Source organism: Phodopus roborovskii, unplaced genomic scaffold (assembly GCF_943737965.1).
Source record: "Phodopus roborovskii unplaced genomic scaffold, PHOROB, whole genome shotgun sequence".
In the NCBI taxonomy this organism is placed as follows: domain Eukaryota; kingdom Metazoa; phylum Chordata; class Mammalia; order Rodentia; family Cricetidae; genus Phodopus; species Phodopus roborovskii.
In genome coordinates this window covers 48,425,413-48,441,611 of record NW_026126511.1, presented here as the reverse complement: position 1 = coordinate 48,441,611, position 16,199 = coordinate 48,425,413, and the positions used below count along the sequence as shown (strand labels likewise).

Below are 16,199 nucleotides of genomic sequence, written 5' to 3'. Positions count from 1 at the left end.
TTTGTTAAGAAAAGTAATTAGAGCTGGGTGTGGAGGTGCACACCTTTAAATCCCAGCCCTCAGCAGGCAGAGGTAGGTGCATCTCTTGAGTTTGAGGCCAGTCTGGTCAACAAAGTGAGTTCTAGAACAGCCAGGGCTACTGAGAGAAACCCTGCCTCCTGCCACCCTCCTCAGCCCCTCCCCCAAAGAAAGTAATTGGCAGAGAAGAGACAGCCCAGGTCTGCATGTGAACCCTTTTTGTCCTTACTGTGCTTGGCTTTGGGCTGTTTAATCTTCCAGATTTCAGCTTCCTCATGTGACTTAAAAGACTCCTCACTGTGTTCTTCCTGGTAGGACAGTCTGGGGGGTAATAGCAAGACCGCCATGGTGGCCACTGTGAGCCCAGCTGCTGATAACTATGACGAAACCCTCTCAACCCTGAGGTATGCAGATCGAGCAAAGCACATTGTCAACCATGCTGTGGTGAACGAGGATCCTAATGCGCGGATTATCCGAGATCTCCGGGAAGAGGTGGAGAAGCTCCGAGAGCAGCTGACCAAGGCAGAGGTGTGAGGCACAGCTGGATGGGCTCTGTGTCACAGTGGGCCTTGGCAAGATGGAATGTGAATTTTCTTCCCCTGATTCTGTTCTGTTCTTGAGCAGTACTCTGCTAGGAACTCCCGAATTCCCTGTGGGAAGAGAAGTTTGAGTTGAGTGATAAAAGCAGGTTGCAATGTTTCAAATTTAATTTTTTTATGGCAGTTGAAAAGGACTGGATAAGAGAGAATATGGGGAGTAGGAAAATGTTTCTTTCCATTTCTGTCCAGGAAGCTGACAGACTAGAATAAGAGGGGAGAAAGAGAGACAGTGGGGACAGAATGCATGATTTAATTTTGTGCAGAAACTAACTGGGCTTACAACCATGGGGAAGGGAATTGGATGGATTTTTCTTCTTTGTTACCCTGTGGTTAGAACAGAAGGTAGGCTCACCTTTCCAAGCCACCCTTCCCTGTTACTGGTGAGCTGTGTTTGTAGAGTAATACTGTAAACCGTCTCAGGGTAGAAGTAGCCAGAGCTTGAGGTGTTCTGTGCAGCTGTCTCCATTCATTCTGTGGCATGCCATGCTTAGGTTCTGTAACAGGGTTTAAAAACCACAGTGCTTACCTGCAAGTGCTTTCCCTGTGTTAGCATGAAATGTCATACTCAGGGCGCTGCTGGGGTTAGTGTTTCTGTCCCAGGGACTTGTCTCTGGAGCTGTTACCCTCTCCTGTCTCATTAGTCTTGTTATGGTAGAAAATTGAGAAGCTACATGATCACAATAGTTACCTTGACCATGGTTTTGGTTTTTTTCCTGTTGAATTTTACCCTGATTTTATAGTTCTTCAAGAACCTTGGGGATGTAGTTTCTGGCTTCCCTTTATTAATAATAACACCATCTGGTCACTTCTCTGCCTTTTGGCTTAGATCAAGTGTTATTAACACTGTTCAGTCTGCAGCATGCACACATGTAACGTGTAGCTTTGAGTACATTCCTGAAATCACCATTAGAAAGAGTCTGAGATGTAGAAATGCCTGTGAGTCTACATGTGCAACCTATTGGAATTAAAATCATTAGCCTTCCATAAGGAGCTTGGCACATTTATTTCCTAGAAATGTAGTGAAATCCTCACAGTAGGCTAAAGGAAAGGGAAGAGTTCCGTCCTATTTCTGAATGTGCAGCAGCTAATTCTTGGGTCCGTGTTCCCCCCAGTACAGGTGTTGTGGTCTCTGATGGCCATTGACTTGCCATAGGTATGTGGAGAACTCAGTGGCAGGTGGTAGCTCTTGTCCTTTCACAGCCAGCTGGTTGGTCTTTCTTGGCACCAAACAGACATTTCACCAAGTAACATTTTGTTTTAGGCAATGAAATCTCCGGAGCTGAAAGATCGTCTGGAAGAATCTGAGAAGCTCATCCAGGAAATGACTGTAACCTGGGAGGAGAAACTAAGGAAAACTGAGGAGATCGCACAGGTTTGTGTTGGGGGCAGTTTGCTGTGGGACTTGGGTTGTGATGTGGCAAATGTAGCATATTATTTCTGGGCCTGCAGGTCCCCCCAGGGCTGAACTTTAGAGAATCGGTGTGAAGGTAAAGATTTTATAGCTTCAATAGCTTGTTTCTGTGTGAGAAATGATTAGTATCAGTATTTATTATTTGTGCTGGAGATTGAACTTAAGACCCCATCCATACAAGCTAAGCAAGCGCCCCGCTACTGAGCTACATATGTTTATTGACAATTTCATACATGCATACAATGTATTTTGGTCACAATCACTCCTTTCCTCCTAACTTGGTATTGTTCATATTATACTCATGGGTGTGTGGCCATTCACTGGGGCATGGTTGATCTAACAGGTGCCATACCCTTAAAGAAAACTGACTTTCCCTCCCGCAGCAGCCATCAACTGTCACTAATTTAGGATGGGGACTTCTACCCCTTCCACTCTGGAATGTTGACTGGCTTGATCTTGTACAGGTTTTATGGAGGCACCATAGCTTCAGTGAGTTCAGGACTGCAGTGGTCGTGCTGTGACCAGATACCCCGGCCACCTTTCTCCTTTCCAGCCTCGGGGGGCTCTTAGAGTCTTTCTATCTCTTCTTCCATGATGGACCCTAAACCTGTGTGTGTGTGTGTGTGGGGGCTTGATACAGATGTCTATTTTTGCCTTTTAAACTTGTTTTTATATTTTGAATTTTTACTGTTTGTGGACCTGGTCAGTGGCTCTGATGACCGTGACTTGAGAGGAGACATTCAGTTCTGTGTAGCTCATGGCGGTGCAAAGTGAGAAAGCGAGTGTGATGAGAAGTAAAGGAGAGAACATGGGCCAGCTTGAAAGGCCCCATGAACTTTATAGGGGAGCTTTGACCTTCATTCTGGCAAAGTGAAACTTTTATACATTTGGAAAGAGAAAAATATGAGCATCTTTATTTTTTCCAAGAATGCTTTATTTGCACTGAACAATAAAGATGTAGGACAGTCTTCCAATACTGTCAGTTCCTTTGTGTCTTGCTGCCTCTGTGTCTGGGAATGACCACTTTTCTGGTGTGTTTGCAGGAGCGGCAGAAGCAGCTTGAGAGCCTTGGAATATCTCTTCAGACTTCTGGAATCAAAGTTGGGGATGATAAGTGCTTCCTGGTTAATTTGAATGCTGACCCTGCTCTGAATGAACTCCTGGTGTACTACTTAAAGGTGAATAATGCCTTTATGGAGTGTTCTGTGACACGTGGGGACCTGTGCTTCTTACCGATTGCTTTTATTTCATCAACTGGAGTGTAGCACAGTCTTGGGTTTTTGGAATCAGTTTCCATTTTCTGTCTTTGAATGATGTCATTGAACTACTTACATAAAAAGAATATTCTGATATTATTTCCATCAAGTTAAGTAATATACTCACCACTTACTTAATATAATTTCTAGGGAATATTTTCTTAAACATGAGAGGAAATAACTTACTTAGAGCTACTTGATAGGAGGTTCATGTTTCCAACAACTTTTAGGAAATTTTAAATGTTCAAGTTATCAAACTATTAAAAACAAACAAACAAACAAGCAAGCAAACAAACAAAGGGAGCACTGATCACGTAGACATTGGGAGAATTAGCACATGAAGCAGAAAAGAGAATACAGTACACATTGAAATCTGAAAATCCTAGAAGGTGGGAGAATCAGGAAAGGTTTTGAGTCTGACACAGTAAAATATGAAGAATGCTTTCTATTATTGTGATAAAAACCAAGATCCAAACAACTTGTTGAGGAAAAGGTTTATTTTAGCTTATAGTCCATCATGAAGGAAAACTAGGACAGGAACCTGGAGGCAGAAACTGAAGCAGAGATCATGGAGGAACATGGCCTACTGCCTTGTTCTCATGGCTTTTTGTTTTTTTTTTTTTTTGTTGTTGTTGTTTTTGTTGTGTTTTGTTTTTTTTCAAGGCAGGGTTTCTGTGTAGCCTTGGCTGTCCTGGAACTTGCACAGTAAACCAGGCTGGCCTTGCACTCACAGAGATCCACCTGCCTCTGCCTCCCGAGTGCTGGGATTAAAGGCATGAGCTACCACCATCCGGCTGCTCTCATGGCGTTATCAGTGTGCCTTCTTATATCACCCAGGACCACCTGATCAGAGGTGGCACTGCCCATGCGGGGCTGGGCCCTTATGCATCAATCATGAATCAAGGACATGTCCCATAGACAATTTAATGGAGGCATCTTCTCAATTTAGTTTCTCCCTTCCCAAAGTACTGTAGTTGTTAAAGTTGACAAAAATCCAACCAGCAGCACATCTACTTTCTTACTTTTCATTGAGGATACATTGATTCCTTAGTGTATTTTGATAAGTCTCCCACTTTTTTTTCTAATATCTTATATAGTGTTTAGCAATGCTGTGTGTTAAATAATGTCTTTGACACATACATGAGCTAGTGCATATCTAGTGCAGAGTCAAGGCTTTTTTTTCTTTACACACTGGAGGAAGTTGCCTCTGGCTAGCTTTCTGGGTTCAGACTGGATATATGGACAAATTTTATAGACAGAAATACTATACATCTATACTGTATTCCCTGTTCTGTTTTCTCCCACATACGCTGTTTTTTTTTTTTTTTTTTTTTTTTTTTTTCCTATTAAAAATAGTGTGTTGGGCTGAAGAGAAATCTCAGTGGTTAAGAGCACTGGCTGCTTTTCCAGAGGACCTAGGATCAATTCTCAGCATCCATATGGTAGCTTGTAACTGTGTAACTACAGCTGACTGTTGTGGTGTAGACCTTTAATCCCAGCACTTGGGAGGCAGAGGCAAGAGGAGGATCTCTTAAGTTCAAGACCAGGGCAACCAAAGCTACATAGTGAGACCCTGTTTCAAACAGAACCAACCAAAAATATCCAACCCTCTGTAACTCCAATTTAAGGGGATCCAGTGCTTTATTTTGGTTTCCAAGGGTACCAGACATGTTAATGGTACAAAGACATACCTACAGCCAAAGTACCCATACACATAAAATAAATAAAAATTAAAACATGTCATCACAATTCTCATGGCACTTTTGAAGTGTTGACAATATCTTTTTTTGTTTTTATGCTGTGTATCTGTGTGTACACACATGTGAAGATCAGGGAACAACCTTGGGTGTCATGTCATGAAAGACACCTACTTCCTTTGAGACAGCAATTCTCAGTGGTCTGGTGGTCACCAGTTAGGCCAGATTGCCTAGCAGGTGAGCTCCAGGAACTCTCCTGTTTCTCCCTCCTCAGGACTGGGATAACAAGTATGTCTGACATTTGTAACTGGGTTCTGGAATCAAATTCAAGTCCTCATGCTTTCAAGGCAAGACATGCTGTCTCTCCAAGCCTAGCATTCTGAGTTAGAACAGAGTTTACAGATAGACACTCATGGCCTTGGGGACTGAGGCACACTGCCCCTTTGGGGTCCCAGAGTTTGGAACTCCTTTTCCTTCAAACTGCAGGATACACAGAAAAACAAAACAAAATAACCCACCAAAATGCAACCTGATTGATGTCTTTTCTCTAAGTAAAAAGTTAGTAAATCATCAGTGGCTGTTTGGAGAGGGACTTCTGGAGGAGTCAGAACATTTCTGGTTCCTTGTGTGGAGGAGGCCAGTTCTTTTCCAGAATGATCAGCCCCATTTGGTCCCAGTCTGGGGTGGTGCCAGGCTTGCCCGATGGCAAGACCATACTCATGACAAGGCACATTCAGGAGGGTGAGTGCAGTCCAAGAATGAACAGTCTCTCTGTAGAAAATGCCACCGTGTGGGAGGGGGGAATTTGGAGATTGCACTTTTTTTTCTTAGCCTCCACTTCTAAGCCAGTACAAATATATGTGACTTAAATGTGATGACCTCATCTATCTAGGTGACTCTTCCCACATCATCTGCAGATGCAGGTTCCGATTTAAAACAACTGATGTCCTCCTGTGTTGTCCAGGTTACAGGATTTTCTCCTTCAGAATGTATTCTGCTATACCGTATACTGTCACCTTTTGGAATCCTTGGGTGTAGTCTTACACACAGACAGAGAGATACAGTCCCTTATTAATTCATCCTGTTTTGTTCACTGTGTATCATCCCATCCTAGCTTTAGATACTCGATATATTTTTTGGGGACGGGGTGGGGTGGAGTAGGTGGAACATGTTTCTGACACTGGGTCTCAGGCTGACTTTGAATTTGACAGTCTTCCTGAGTGCTAGGATTATCAGCCTATGTATACCAAGGAGATAGCCTGTGAGAATTTATCTGTTTTTTCCCCTGTTGCTTAGCGCACACTGTTGACTTAAACACTGAGCAGTAATGGGTTTGCAGAGCTGAGCCTTTGAATTTAGGTCTGGGATCCTATTGTACTTTCTAAATCACAATAGATTGTAACCTCAAGTGAGAGACTGAGATTGTCCTATATGACATAAACTCTAATTGGGACTTGACAGTTTCTTGTTTTTCTAGGGATCCAATGCCTCTCACATATTTGATATGCAAAGTAAAAAAATGTATTTCTAGTTGGGCAGTGTTGGTGCACACTTTTAATCGCAGCACTTGGGAGGCAGAGGAAGATGGATCTCTGAATTCGAGTATGGTCTACAAAACAAGTTCCATAATAGCCAGAATTAGACAGGGCAACCCTGTCTTAAAAAGAAAAAAAAAAAAAAAAAGAATTTATTTTCCTAGAACTTGGATTATACTTTTGCCTGTTTGAGTTGGTGTTTCTTCTTTCTGCTGACTTGTAATCACTATCTACAAATACCAGCACCATTGCAGACTCAGTCTTGTATTGGTTGTACCAGCTTCAGGAGTCTTGGATAGGTTATAGTCCAAACAAGGAGAAAAAAACCATTTTTAAAACAGTAACTCAGTAATTATGGTTCTTCAGTGTCATGGGGGCTGAGAGGAGGAAGAAATCAGGATATACCAGCCTGTACAGTTTCCATGCCCCAGTCAGTCTCAAGTGAGGAATTAACCTGGGGTAGTGTGATAGTGACTAGGTAGCTGGTCTAGTTCTGAAGATATGCTATTAAAAGCTGAGATAGAAGGACTGGAGTGATGGCTCAGTGGTTAAGATCACTGGCTGCTCTTCCAGAGGTCCTGGGTTTAATTCCCAGCACTCACATCCCTGCTCACCACTGTCTATAACTCTTGCCCCTCAGGGTCTGAAATACTCTTTTGCTCTCCACAGGCACAACCTGCCCATGGTACACAGAATAAATGCACACAAAACACTCATACACTTAAAAATTAAAGGAAAAATGTCTTAGGAAAAAAGGAAAATGAAAGTCTCTGAAACGAGGCACATATGCAAAGGTCAGCAGGAAACTTGTGGAGTCAGCGTTTTTCTATCATGTTGGGTCTGGGGATTGAACTCAGTTTGCAGGCTTGGCAGCAAGTACCCTCACCTGCTGAGCCATTTTGCTGGCTCCTAGATCCTGTCTTTAAACAGTGTTTGTCTTTGTAGCTGTCTCATTTTGATTGAGAACAGATAGCTTTCTCCCTCCTCTCCTCTCCCGTCCCCTCCTCTCCTCTCCCGTCCCCTCCTCTGCTCTGCTCTCCTCTCCTCTGCTCTCCTCTCCTCTGCTCTGCTCTCCTCTCCTCTCCTCTCCTCTGCTCTGCTCTGCTCTCCTCTCCTCTGCTCTCCTCTCCTCTGCTCTCCTCTCCTCTGCTTTCCTCTGCTCTCCTCTCCTCTGCTCTGCTCTCTCCTCTGCTCTCCTCTGCTCTGCTCTGCTCTCCTCTCCTCTCCTCTCCTCTGCTCTGCTCTCCTCTCCTCTGCTCTCCTCTCCTCTGCTCTCCTCTGCTCTGCTCTCCTCTCCTCTGCTCTCCTCTCCTCTGCTCTCCTCTCCTCTGCTCTGCTCTCCTCTCCTCTGCTCTCCTCTCCTCTGCTCTGCTCTCCTCTCCTCTGCTCTCCTCTCCTCTGCTCTCCTCTGCTCTCCTCTCCTCTGCTCTCCTCTGCTCTCCTCTCCTCTCCTCTGCTCTCCTCTCCTCTGCTCTCTCCTCTGCTCTCCTCTCCTCTGCTCTCCTCTGCTCTCCTCTCCTCTGCTCTCCTCTCCTCTGCTCTGCTCTGCTCTCTCCTCTGCTCTCCTCTCCTCTCCTCTGCTCTGCTCTCCTCTCCTCTCCTCTGCTCTCCTCTCCTCTGCTTTCCTCTCCTCTGCTCTCCTCTCCTCTCCTCTGCTCTCCTCTCCTCACAAAGTCTCAAGTAGCTAAAGCTGGCCTTGAGCGCACTATGTAGCCAAGGCTGGCCTCAAACTCCTGGTCCTTCTTCCTCCACCTACCAGGGCCAGCTCTGCAACTGTAGTTTTTAGACCGTATTTTGATGCATTGTTGATGCATGGCTTATGCATTGAGAGTAGTATAAAGTATTTAGAATCAGATGGTAGAGAAATAGCAAATGTAGACTGACATGAATATAAGATTGTATTTTGAGCTTAAGACAACAACTGGAGGGACATTGCTACTTTTAAGGATTTAGAAGTCATGGAATGGACTTCAGAGTCTTGTGCCTGAGGGGGCTGAATGAAGTTGATGTTAATTCACAGGGAATTCTGCTTCTTTCTCAGGAGCACACGCTGATAGGGTCAGCAAATTCCCAGGACATCCAGCTCTGCGGGATGGGCATTCTTCCTGAGCACTGTATCATAGACATCACGCCTGAAGGCCAGGTCATGCTGACCCCTCAGAAGAACACCAGGTAATGTGCTTAAGTTAGTGTTAATTATACTAGGTGTGGGGGTTGAGGGTCGGGAGAGATGAGGGACATTAGGCCTGCTTTTATTTTCAGCTCACTTCAAGACACCCTGTTATGTGTCACGCCCTTTCTATTTAATCTGAACATTTCTCACACTTAACATGGTCTCATTAAAAAAATATTTATTTACTTTTAAATTAGGTATATGAATGTGTGTCAGGGGATATACTCTTGGGTGTAGGTGTTTAAGGAGACCAGAGTCATCAGATTCTCTGAAGTTGGAGTTACAGGTGTTTATGAACTACCTGACATGGGTGCTTGGAATTGAACTCAGGTCCTCTGAGAGAGCAGTATATGCTCTTAACCACTGAGCCATCTCTCCAGCTCCCTTTACTCTGTCTCAATTAGAACCTTTTCCTCCACCCTAGACTGCTCAGTTGGCAGGTTTTCTTCTGGTTTGGGGAGGAAGTCCCTAGACTCCCCATGTCTCTCTTCTTCTGCTCTGCCGTTCTTTTGGCTTGTCAGCTCCCATTTGACTGTTGGAGCTAAGCTTTGGCAGTGTCTACCCTGTTAGTTACATTGTTTAATGATGGAAGTATTCCAAAACCCTTTCCTCATCCAGCCAAAGCCCAGCTCTACCCCAGGTCATCCCTGGCACCCTGGCACTGCCACAGGCAGTCAGTCATTCCACATACTGCCCCCAAGTTAAGTCCAAGGAGTTCAACTTGGGATAACGTCCCAGTGGTGGAGGATATGGACAAAAATTTTCCAGAACTCGAGTCCTTGTTAAAAGGTGCAGTTTTGTTGCTGGCAGCAAATGCTGCCAGTTGTTTCCCTTGGCAACAGGTTCCCTCTGCTCACTGCTCACCTGGAAGATTGACGTGCTGCTTTGTGTGTGTTCAGGTGGTGCTTTCTAGAAGCTTTCCTTCTTGTCAGTTAGATAGTAAAGGTACTGTATGCTCAGGGTCAGGGTATACTCAGTGTCATACTGCTTGATCCTAGGACACTTCTCTCTGACAAGTCTGCATTTGCTGTCGAAGACTTACTATGTGTGTAGCTTCAGCAGGGTGGCTCATGGTCTATGAGTGTCAGCACAGAGGACAGGTGGGGGACCAGCGTGATCTTTGAGTGTCAGACAGGCTGATGACTGGAGTGGTCTATATGAGTGTCAGCATAGGAGATGGGCCAGTGCTGCTGTGGAAGCAGTTTCTGTCATGGGGACCCATGCAGATTGACCTTTAAGAACTGGTTTATACCTCTCTCTCTCTCTCTCTCTCTCTCTCTCTTTCTCTCTCTCTCTCTCTCTCTCCTTCCCTCCTTCTCTCTCTCCCTCACTCTTTCCCTCCCTCCCTCCTTCTCCTTCCCTCTCTCTGTTTTTCTGATGCAAGATTTCTCTGTATACCCCTGGCTGTCCTGGAACTCAGTTTGTAGACATGTCTGGCCTTGAACTTAAGAGGTCCACTTGCTTCTGCCAAACTTTGGGATTAAAGGCATGTGCCACCATGTCTGACCTCCTTCTTTTCTTTCTTAACTCATTGTATTTGAAGAATGATACTATAAAGCCTTAAGTGTGCTAAGTTTAGCACATCACATTTTTATATTTGATCTTGTACTTTGATGTCCATACAAACAGAAGCAAAAGGGTAGTATTAGTGTTTAAGAATCCATATGGAGAATAAAGTTTGAGTGGGAATAAGAGTGTGCAGATGGGAATGGATAGAAAATCATAGACACACAAAGCCAGTAAGAGCATAGCTTAGCCATATGGTGGTACATGCTCATAAACCCAGGATTAAGGAGGTTGAAGCAGGAGGCTCTTTAGCTCAAGGCTTCATTGTGAGAGCCTGTCTCAAAAAACAAAACAAAACAAAAACAAACACCAAACAAACAAGGTTTATAGCCTTACAGAGTTTAAAGAAACTTAGAGACTGAGGTGTTTAGCAGGCTCTGCAGAGGAAATGGAATCTGGAGTGAACTTGGATTGTGAGGAAGACTGTGGAGGCTGGAGAGGTGGGACCTTCTTCCATAGGCTGGAGAAGGACAGGACCTTGTTTTTTATGAAACAATAAATGATTCTAGGGACTGATAAGGTTCCCGGAAAAAAAAAAAAAATCTGTTTTCAGAGGAGCTGAAGGTTTCCTTGAAGAGGGAAGGGAGGAGATACAGAGGACCTCCTTGTGGAAGGGAGGAAAGGCCTTTCATGTCAAGTTAAAGAATTTGTACTTGATGGCCTATTTCTTAGCCAGAGAGTCACTTGGCAGGAGAGAGGCGTGGGGCTGGTATCCTGGGAATATGCACAGGCGTAGTTTTCCACTTGTGTCCTATCCTTCCAAATTCCTCCCCTGCTAGTGTTCTACCCACCATGTCTACTACTGAAGTCTGTTATTGAACTAAACAGTTCAGCTGAACTGATGAGACTTGTCTGGGTTGAAAGGACATGGATGGCGCTCTCCACTGTGGGCAGTTTAAGAATTCCCTGTAGGTCTCATGTTGTGTCCCTGGTGTCTGCCACTGTTTCTAGAGTCTGGTCACTTGGCGGGCTCTTCATCCATCTGGGTTGGCTCTGTCTTTCATTATTACCTGTCACTGCTCCATGTTTACTCCTCCCCACTGTCTAAGATGTTCAGAGCTTTGAGAAACAGTGCCATCAGTGTGTGAAGTGGGCTTAGAACTTTAAAGACTGGGAAGTTAGAATGCAGATGTCTTCAGCATCTGAGGTAAGTGTAGCGATGTAAGGGCAGGTTTTGTTCAAGGGAGTTAAGCTGCTGTGGAAGTGGAAGCAGAGGGGGTGGCAATCCTACTAATGTTGCCCTCTTCCCCACAGGACATTTGTAAATGGATCTTCTGTCTCCAGCCCCATCCAGCTGCACCACGGGGACAGGATACTCTGGGGAAACAACCATTTCTTCAGGTATGGCATTGCTCACATTCCTGAAGGTGGAAGGCCATTGAAGATGGTGTTCTGAAACAGAAGAGTCATTTTAAGTGTGAACGGCATAAAATGACACCTTATTGTGTGTGTGTGCTCATGCTTGTGTGTCCATGTTGTATGTATGGCTTGTGTGTCTATTCATATGCGAATCCTGGGGCCATAGGATAGTACTCATCAGAAGTACTAAGCTTACTTATTTGTTTATCTTTCTTCCCAGTGAAAGATTTTCCCTCAATCTGGTATCAGAATTAACTCATTTTTTTTTTTAAACTGTTGGGTTTGCTGTCTGTCTGTCTGTCAGTTATCTGTCTGCACACTGTTATTCTTTTGTCTGACAAGCAGTAGTAGAAATGGTGGATGTGGTTTCTTTATCCCCAAGAGGAGGTTGGTGGTTTCTTTGACCACACTTTCAATGAGTCCCAGCACACTGGACACTGATGGCTTAAGCAGCTTGTGTATTCCCAGACAGTGAGACGCCCTCAGGGAGAAGGCTGCTTCTCAGAAAGGCCATGGCTGCGGCCTGCTGTTTTCTTGGCACTTCCCTATGGATTAGCTGTGTCCCTGCAGCCATGAAAGAAACATTCAGCTCACAGGGACAAAAGGGCAGCAAAGGACAACCTTGCTGCCCTTTTGTCAGGGCACCAGAAATCTTCCTCTTAGTCTGCTTGAGTGGACTCTGTCTAGTAGTAGCTGCAAGGGAGTCTGCAAAGGAAGGCTGTCACCTGTGACTGCAACACTGTTCCCCAAACATGGTGGGAATTTTGCTGCATGGTGAGGCAGGCTGGCTGCTGTAATGTTCAGACCCAGGTCTCTTCTTTGTGTCCCTGGCCAATGTGCTTCTGCTGTCTAAGGGACTTTGCTCATAACCGATGCTGATCCTTACGTGTATGCCGCTGGTTGTTTTGATCTTACAGGAAAGATTAGAAGGATGCAGGTTCATGGGAAATGCTTTTCATTTTCTTTTCCACACTTAAGTATTGCTGACTTGTCTCCCAGACCCTCAGATGGTTCCGTATGGCTTTTGTGTGCACTGTGGAGTTTCTTATAAAGTCTCCAGAGACTTGTCAGCATGTCTAGTTCTCATCCTGACGTGATCCTCAGCTTTTCTCTCTCACCTAGTTTGCAGAAGTTGTTTGGACTTTGGTGTAACCACTTGTACACATTTGGATGTTTTGTTTCTACTACTAGAGCAGAAGTTCCTAATTGCAGCAGCTTCTTGGTTCTGCTGTGGTTCCCTTAGCCTCTAGCAAATGCCAGTGTGTAATGGATGGGATGAATGAGCATCCTTCTTAATTTAAAAAGTAATGACCCCCTTTTCACCCCAAGGCTTAACCTGCCAAAAAAGAAGAAGAAAGCTGAACGAGAAGATGAGGAGCATGACTCCTCCCTGAAGAATGACAGCAGTTGTGAGCATCTGGATGCTGACGGGGACTCCTCCAGTGAGGTGTCCAGTGAGATCAACTTCAACTTTGAGTATGCACAGATGGAGGTGACCATGAAGGCCCTGGGCAGCAATGGTGAGCACGGGCTGTGCTTTCAGGAGGTGCTGAGCATGTTTCTGATGACACCCTTCTTTGATGACTTCTGAACCCTGTGTCCATGGCTATAATAATTGATTGTACTTGCAGAATGTCCACTCTCTTTGCTGTGATAGACAAATCACTGCAAAGTTGTTCTCAGGGTTGAAGTGTGACTGCCTTTGGATCTTTCTTATATTTCTAGAGCATTCGCCACAACCTAGGTTCTCCATAGAACATATTTTAGCCTTCTCTTTGCTGCTTTGCAGACAGTGGGCAATCTATCTAAAGTATATAACACAAGTAACTGGCAGTGAGAAAGCCACACTTACCCAAATTGTATGAAATGTATCAGGTCATGGCAATTCAAATGATGGATGTCTGAAGTGTACCATATGTCTTAGTTGGGGTTTTACCTGCTGTGAAGAGACACCATGACCATTAACACTCTTACAAAGGGAAATATTTAATTGGTGGGATATGGTGGGGAGGGCTTGCTTACAGTTTCAGAGTTTCAGTCCATTATCATCATGACAGGGAGCATGGGGGCATGTAGGCAAATGAGAGTCCTACATCTTGTAGGCAATAGGAAATGGTCTGTGGAACTGGGTGGTGTCCTGAGCATAGGAAACCTCAAGGCTCGCCCCCACAGTGACATACTTCCCTCTAACAAGGCCATACCCACTCCAACAAAGCCACACCTCCTAATAGTGCCACTCCATATGAGCTTATGGGAGCAATTACATTCAAACCACCACATTTCTACTCCCTGGCCCCTATAAGTTTGTAACAGTATTATTATAAAAAATGCATTTAGTCCAACTTCAAAAGTTCTCATAGTCTATCACAGTCTCAACAATGTTTAAAAATCCGAAGTTCAAAGTCTCTTCTGAGATTTATGCAATCTCTTAACTCTAATCACCTGTAAAATCCAAATGAAAAAGCGGCTCACATACTTCCAGCATTTAATAGCACAGGATATACATTACCATTCCAAATGTAGGAAAGGGAGCATAGGGAGGAAATACTGGACCAAAGCAAGACTGAAAACCATCAGGGCAAACTCCAAACTCAGCATCTTCATGTCTGATGTCAGAGTGCTCTTCAGAATTCCAACTCTTTGTTGACTGCAACATAACTCTCTCTTGGGCTGGTTCCACTCCCTGTGAGCATCTTTCCTTGGTGGGTATCCCATGGCTCTGGCATCTCCAACATCTTGGGGTCTCCAAGGCAATCCAGGCTTCAACTTCACAGCTTTATGCAGTGGCCTCTCTACTAGGCCTCCATTCAGGGACACCCATGACACATGTCTGGCCTCAACAACTTTCCTTAGGTGCGGAGGCAAATTCCATGACCTGTTTTCTCCTATCCTTAACTCTAAAGCCAGAACCACATGGCCAAAGCTACCAAGGTCTGCCGCTTGCTGGGGCTGGAACATGGCCCCCTTGTTCATTTCACCTTCACCAGCTTTCTGTTTTTGATTCTAACCTTTACTACCTAAGCTTGGTTGTCCTGAATTGCTCTGTAGATAAGGTTGTCTCAAACTCAGAGATCCTCTAACAAGACCATGCCCACTCCAACAAAGCCACACCTCCTGATGGTGTCACTCCCTATAAGCTTATTGGGGCAATTGCATTCAAAATACCAGACCATACTTTCTTGTTCATTATGTTTTTTTTTTAATGCTTACATGTTCAGATCCAATGCAGTCCATATTGAACAGCCTAGAGCAGCAGCATGAGGAGGAAAAGCGGTCCGCTCTGGAGCGCCAGAGGCTCATGTACGAACACGAGCTGGAACAGCTCCGAAGAAGGCTGTCTCCCGAGAGGCAGAACTGCCGAGGTGCTGACCGGCTCTCCTTCCACTCACCCAGTGCCCAGCAGCGCCTGAGACAGTGGGCTGAGGAGAGGTAGGCATGCAGGACAGCCTGAATTGGGTAGTGCTTGTACGCCCCACCTGCAAGGGTCCTGGATGGGGACACTGGGTGATGCTTATAAACAAGTAACATCTCGAGAGTGTTTTGGCCAGCAGCCACTTTGAGTGTCTCTTTCCTTGCTTCCTTCTTCACTTCTTTCCCACCTCTCTCCATCTCCTTATTTCCTCCCCTCCTTTCCTCTTTCACTTTTCATTTGTTGTTCTTTTTGAGACAGAGTTTTATACTTACATAGATCCCTAGTTGGCTTTGAAATCGCTCTGTAATGTAGGCTGGCTTGGAATTTAGAATCCTCCTGCCTCGGCACTCTGAGCACTGGGATTGCAGGTCCGTGCTGACATGCTGCCTATGTTCGTCCCTTTTCTTTTCTGTTTTCCTTTCATAGCACTGAGGATTGACCCCATGGCCTAGTGCATGCTAGGCAGGCACTCTTCCACCAAGGTGCATTCCAGCTACTATTTTTCAGTTTTGGAAAGATGGGATTTGCCAGTACATTCAGCTTTCTTTAAAACAGCGTATGTTAGCTGAGTGTGTGACACACGCCTCCAATCCCAACACTCAGGAGGTAGAGGCAGGCAGATCTCTGAGACCAGCCTGGTCTCAGAGCAAGTTCCAGATCAGCCAGGGCTACACATAGAGAACTTGTCTCCAGATAACCACCACTACCATCACCAATAAAATGCTGTGTTAAATGCTGCTCATTTTCAGTCCGTGCGGCCTTTGGCTTTGAATAGAAAAGTATACTTTACCATTGCATCATGCTTTAGGTTATGAAGGGTGGTACATGGCCTTTTTTAAGAAACGGGGGAAGAAAGTTGATAGTCTGAATTGATGAGGTCAGGTAGGTAAAGCACAAGGCTAATAAGATACAGAGTACCAGTTTGATGTCTGTATGAGCTAATTAGTACAGCACTAAATGCCATCTCCCACAGTTCCAGAGTGCAGCACTAACCTCTTGCTACTCTGGTCTGTATACAGGCATCATCCCTGTTGACTGGAGAGTGAGGCATGTAGAGTCTCTAGTCGTACTGAGTGGATCTTGAGTTGATCATACACAGTGGATCTTAGTGTTTCATACACAGTTGAGTTTGCAGAGCTCACACCTGTCTGTGGCCAGCTTGCAAGGAGTGCT

General features: G+C 44.9%; 1 protein-coding gene across 2 annotated transcripts in view; it reads left to right on the top strand.

Annotated features, from left to right (window-relative positions):
- The window catches only part of Kif13b (kinesin family member 13B), a 141,031-nt gene that overhangs the window by 66,722 nt on the left and 58,110 nt on the right, over positions 1-16,199 (top strand). For both annotated transcript variants that reach the window (XM_051195502.1, XM_051195503.1), the window contains exons 11-17: positions 334-546; positions 1,879-1,989; positions 3,072-3,206; positions 8,558-8,688; positions 11,510-11,596; positions 12,944-13,134; positions 14,833-15,043. In XM_051195502.1, the coding sequence (XP_051051459.1) occupies positions 334-546; positions 1,879-1,989; positions 3,072-3,206; positions 8,558-8,688; positions 11,510-11,596; positions 12,944-13,134; positions 14,833-15,043 (1,079 nt within the window). The remainder of the gene's footprint in view (positions 1-333; positions 547-1,878; positions 1,990-3,071; positions 3,207-8,557; positions 8,689-11,509; positions 11,597-12,943; positions 13,135-14,832; positions 15,044-16,199) is intronic.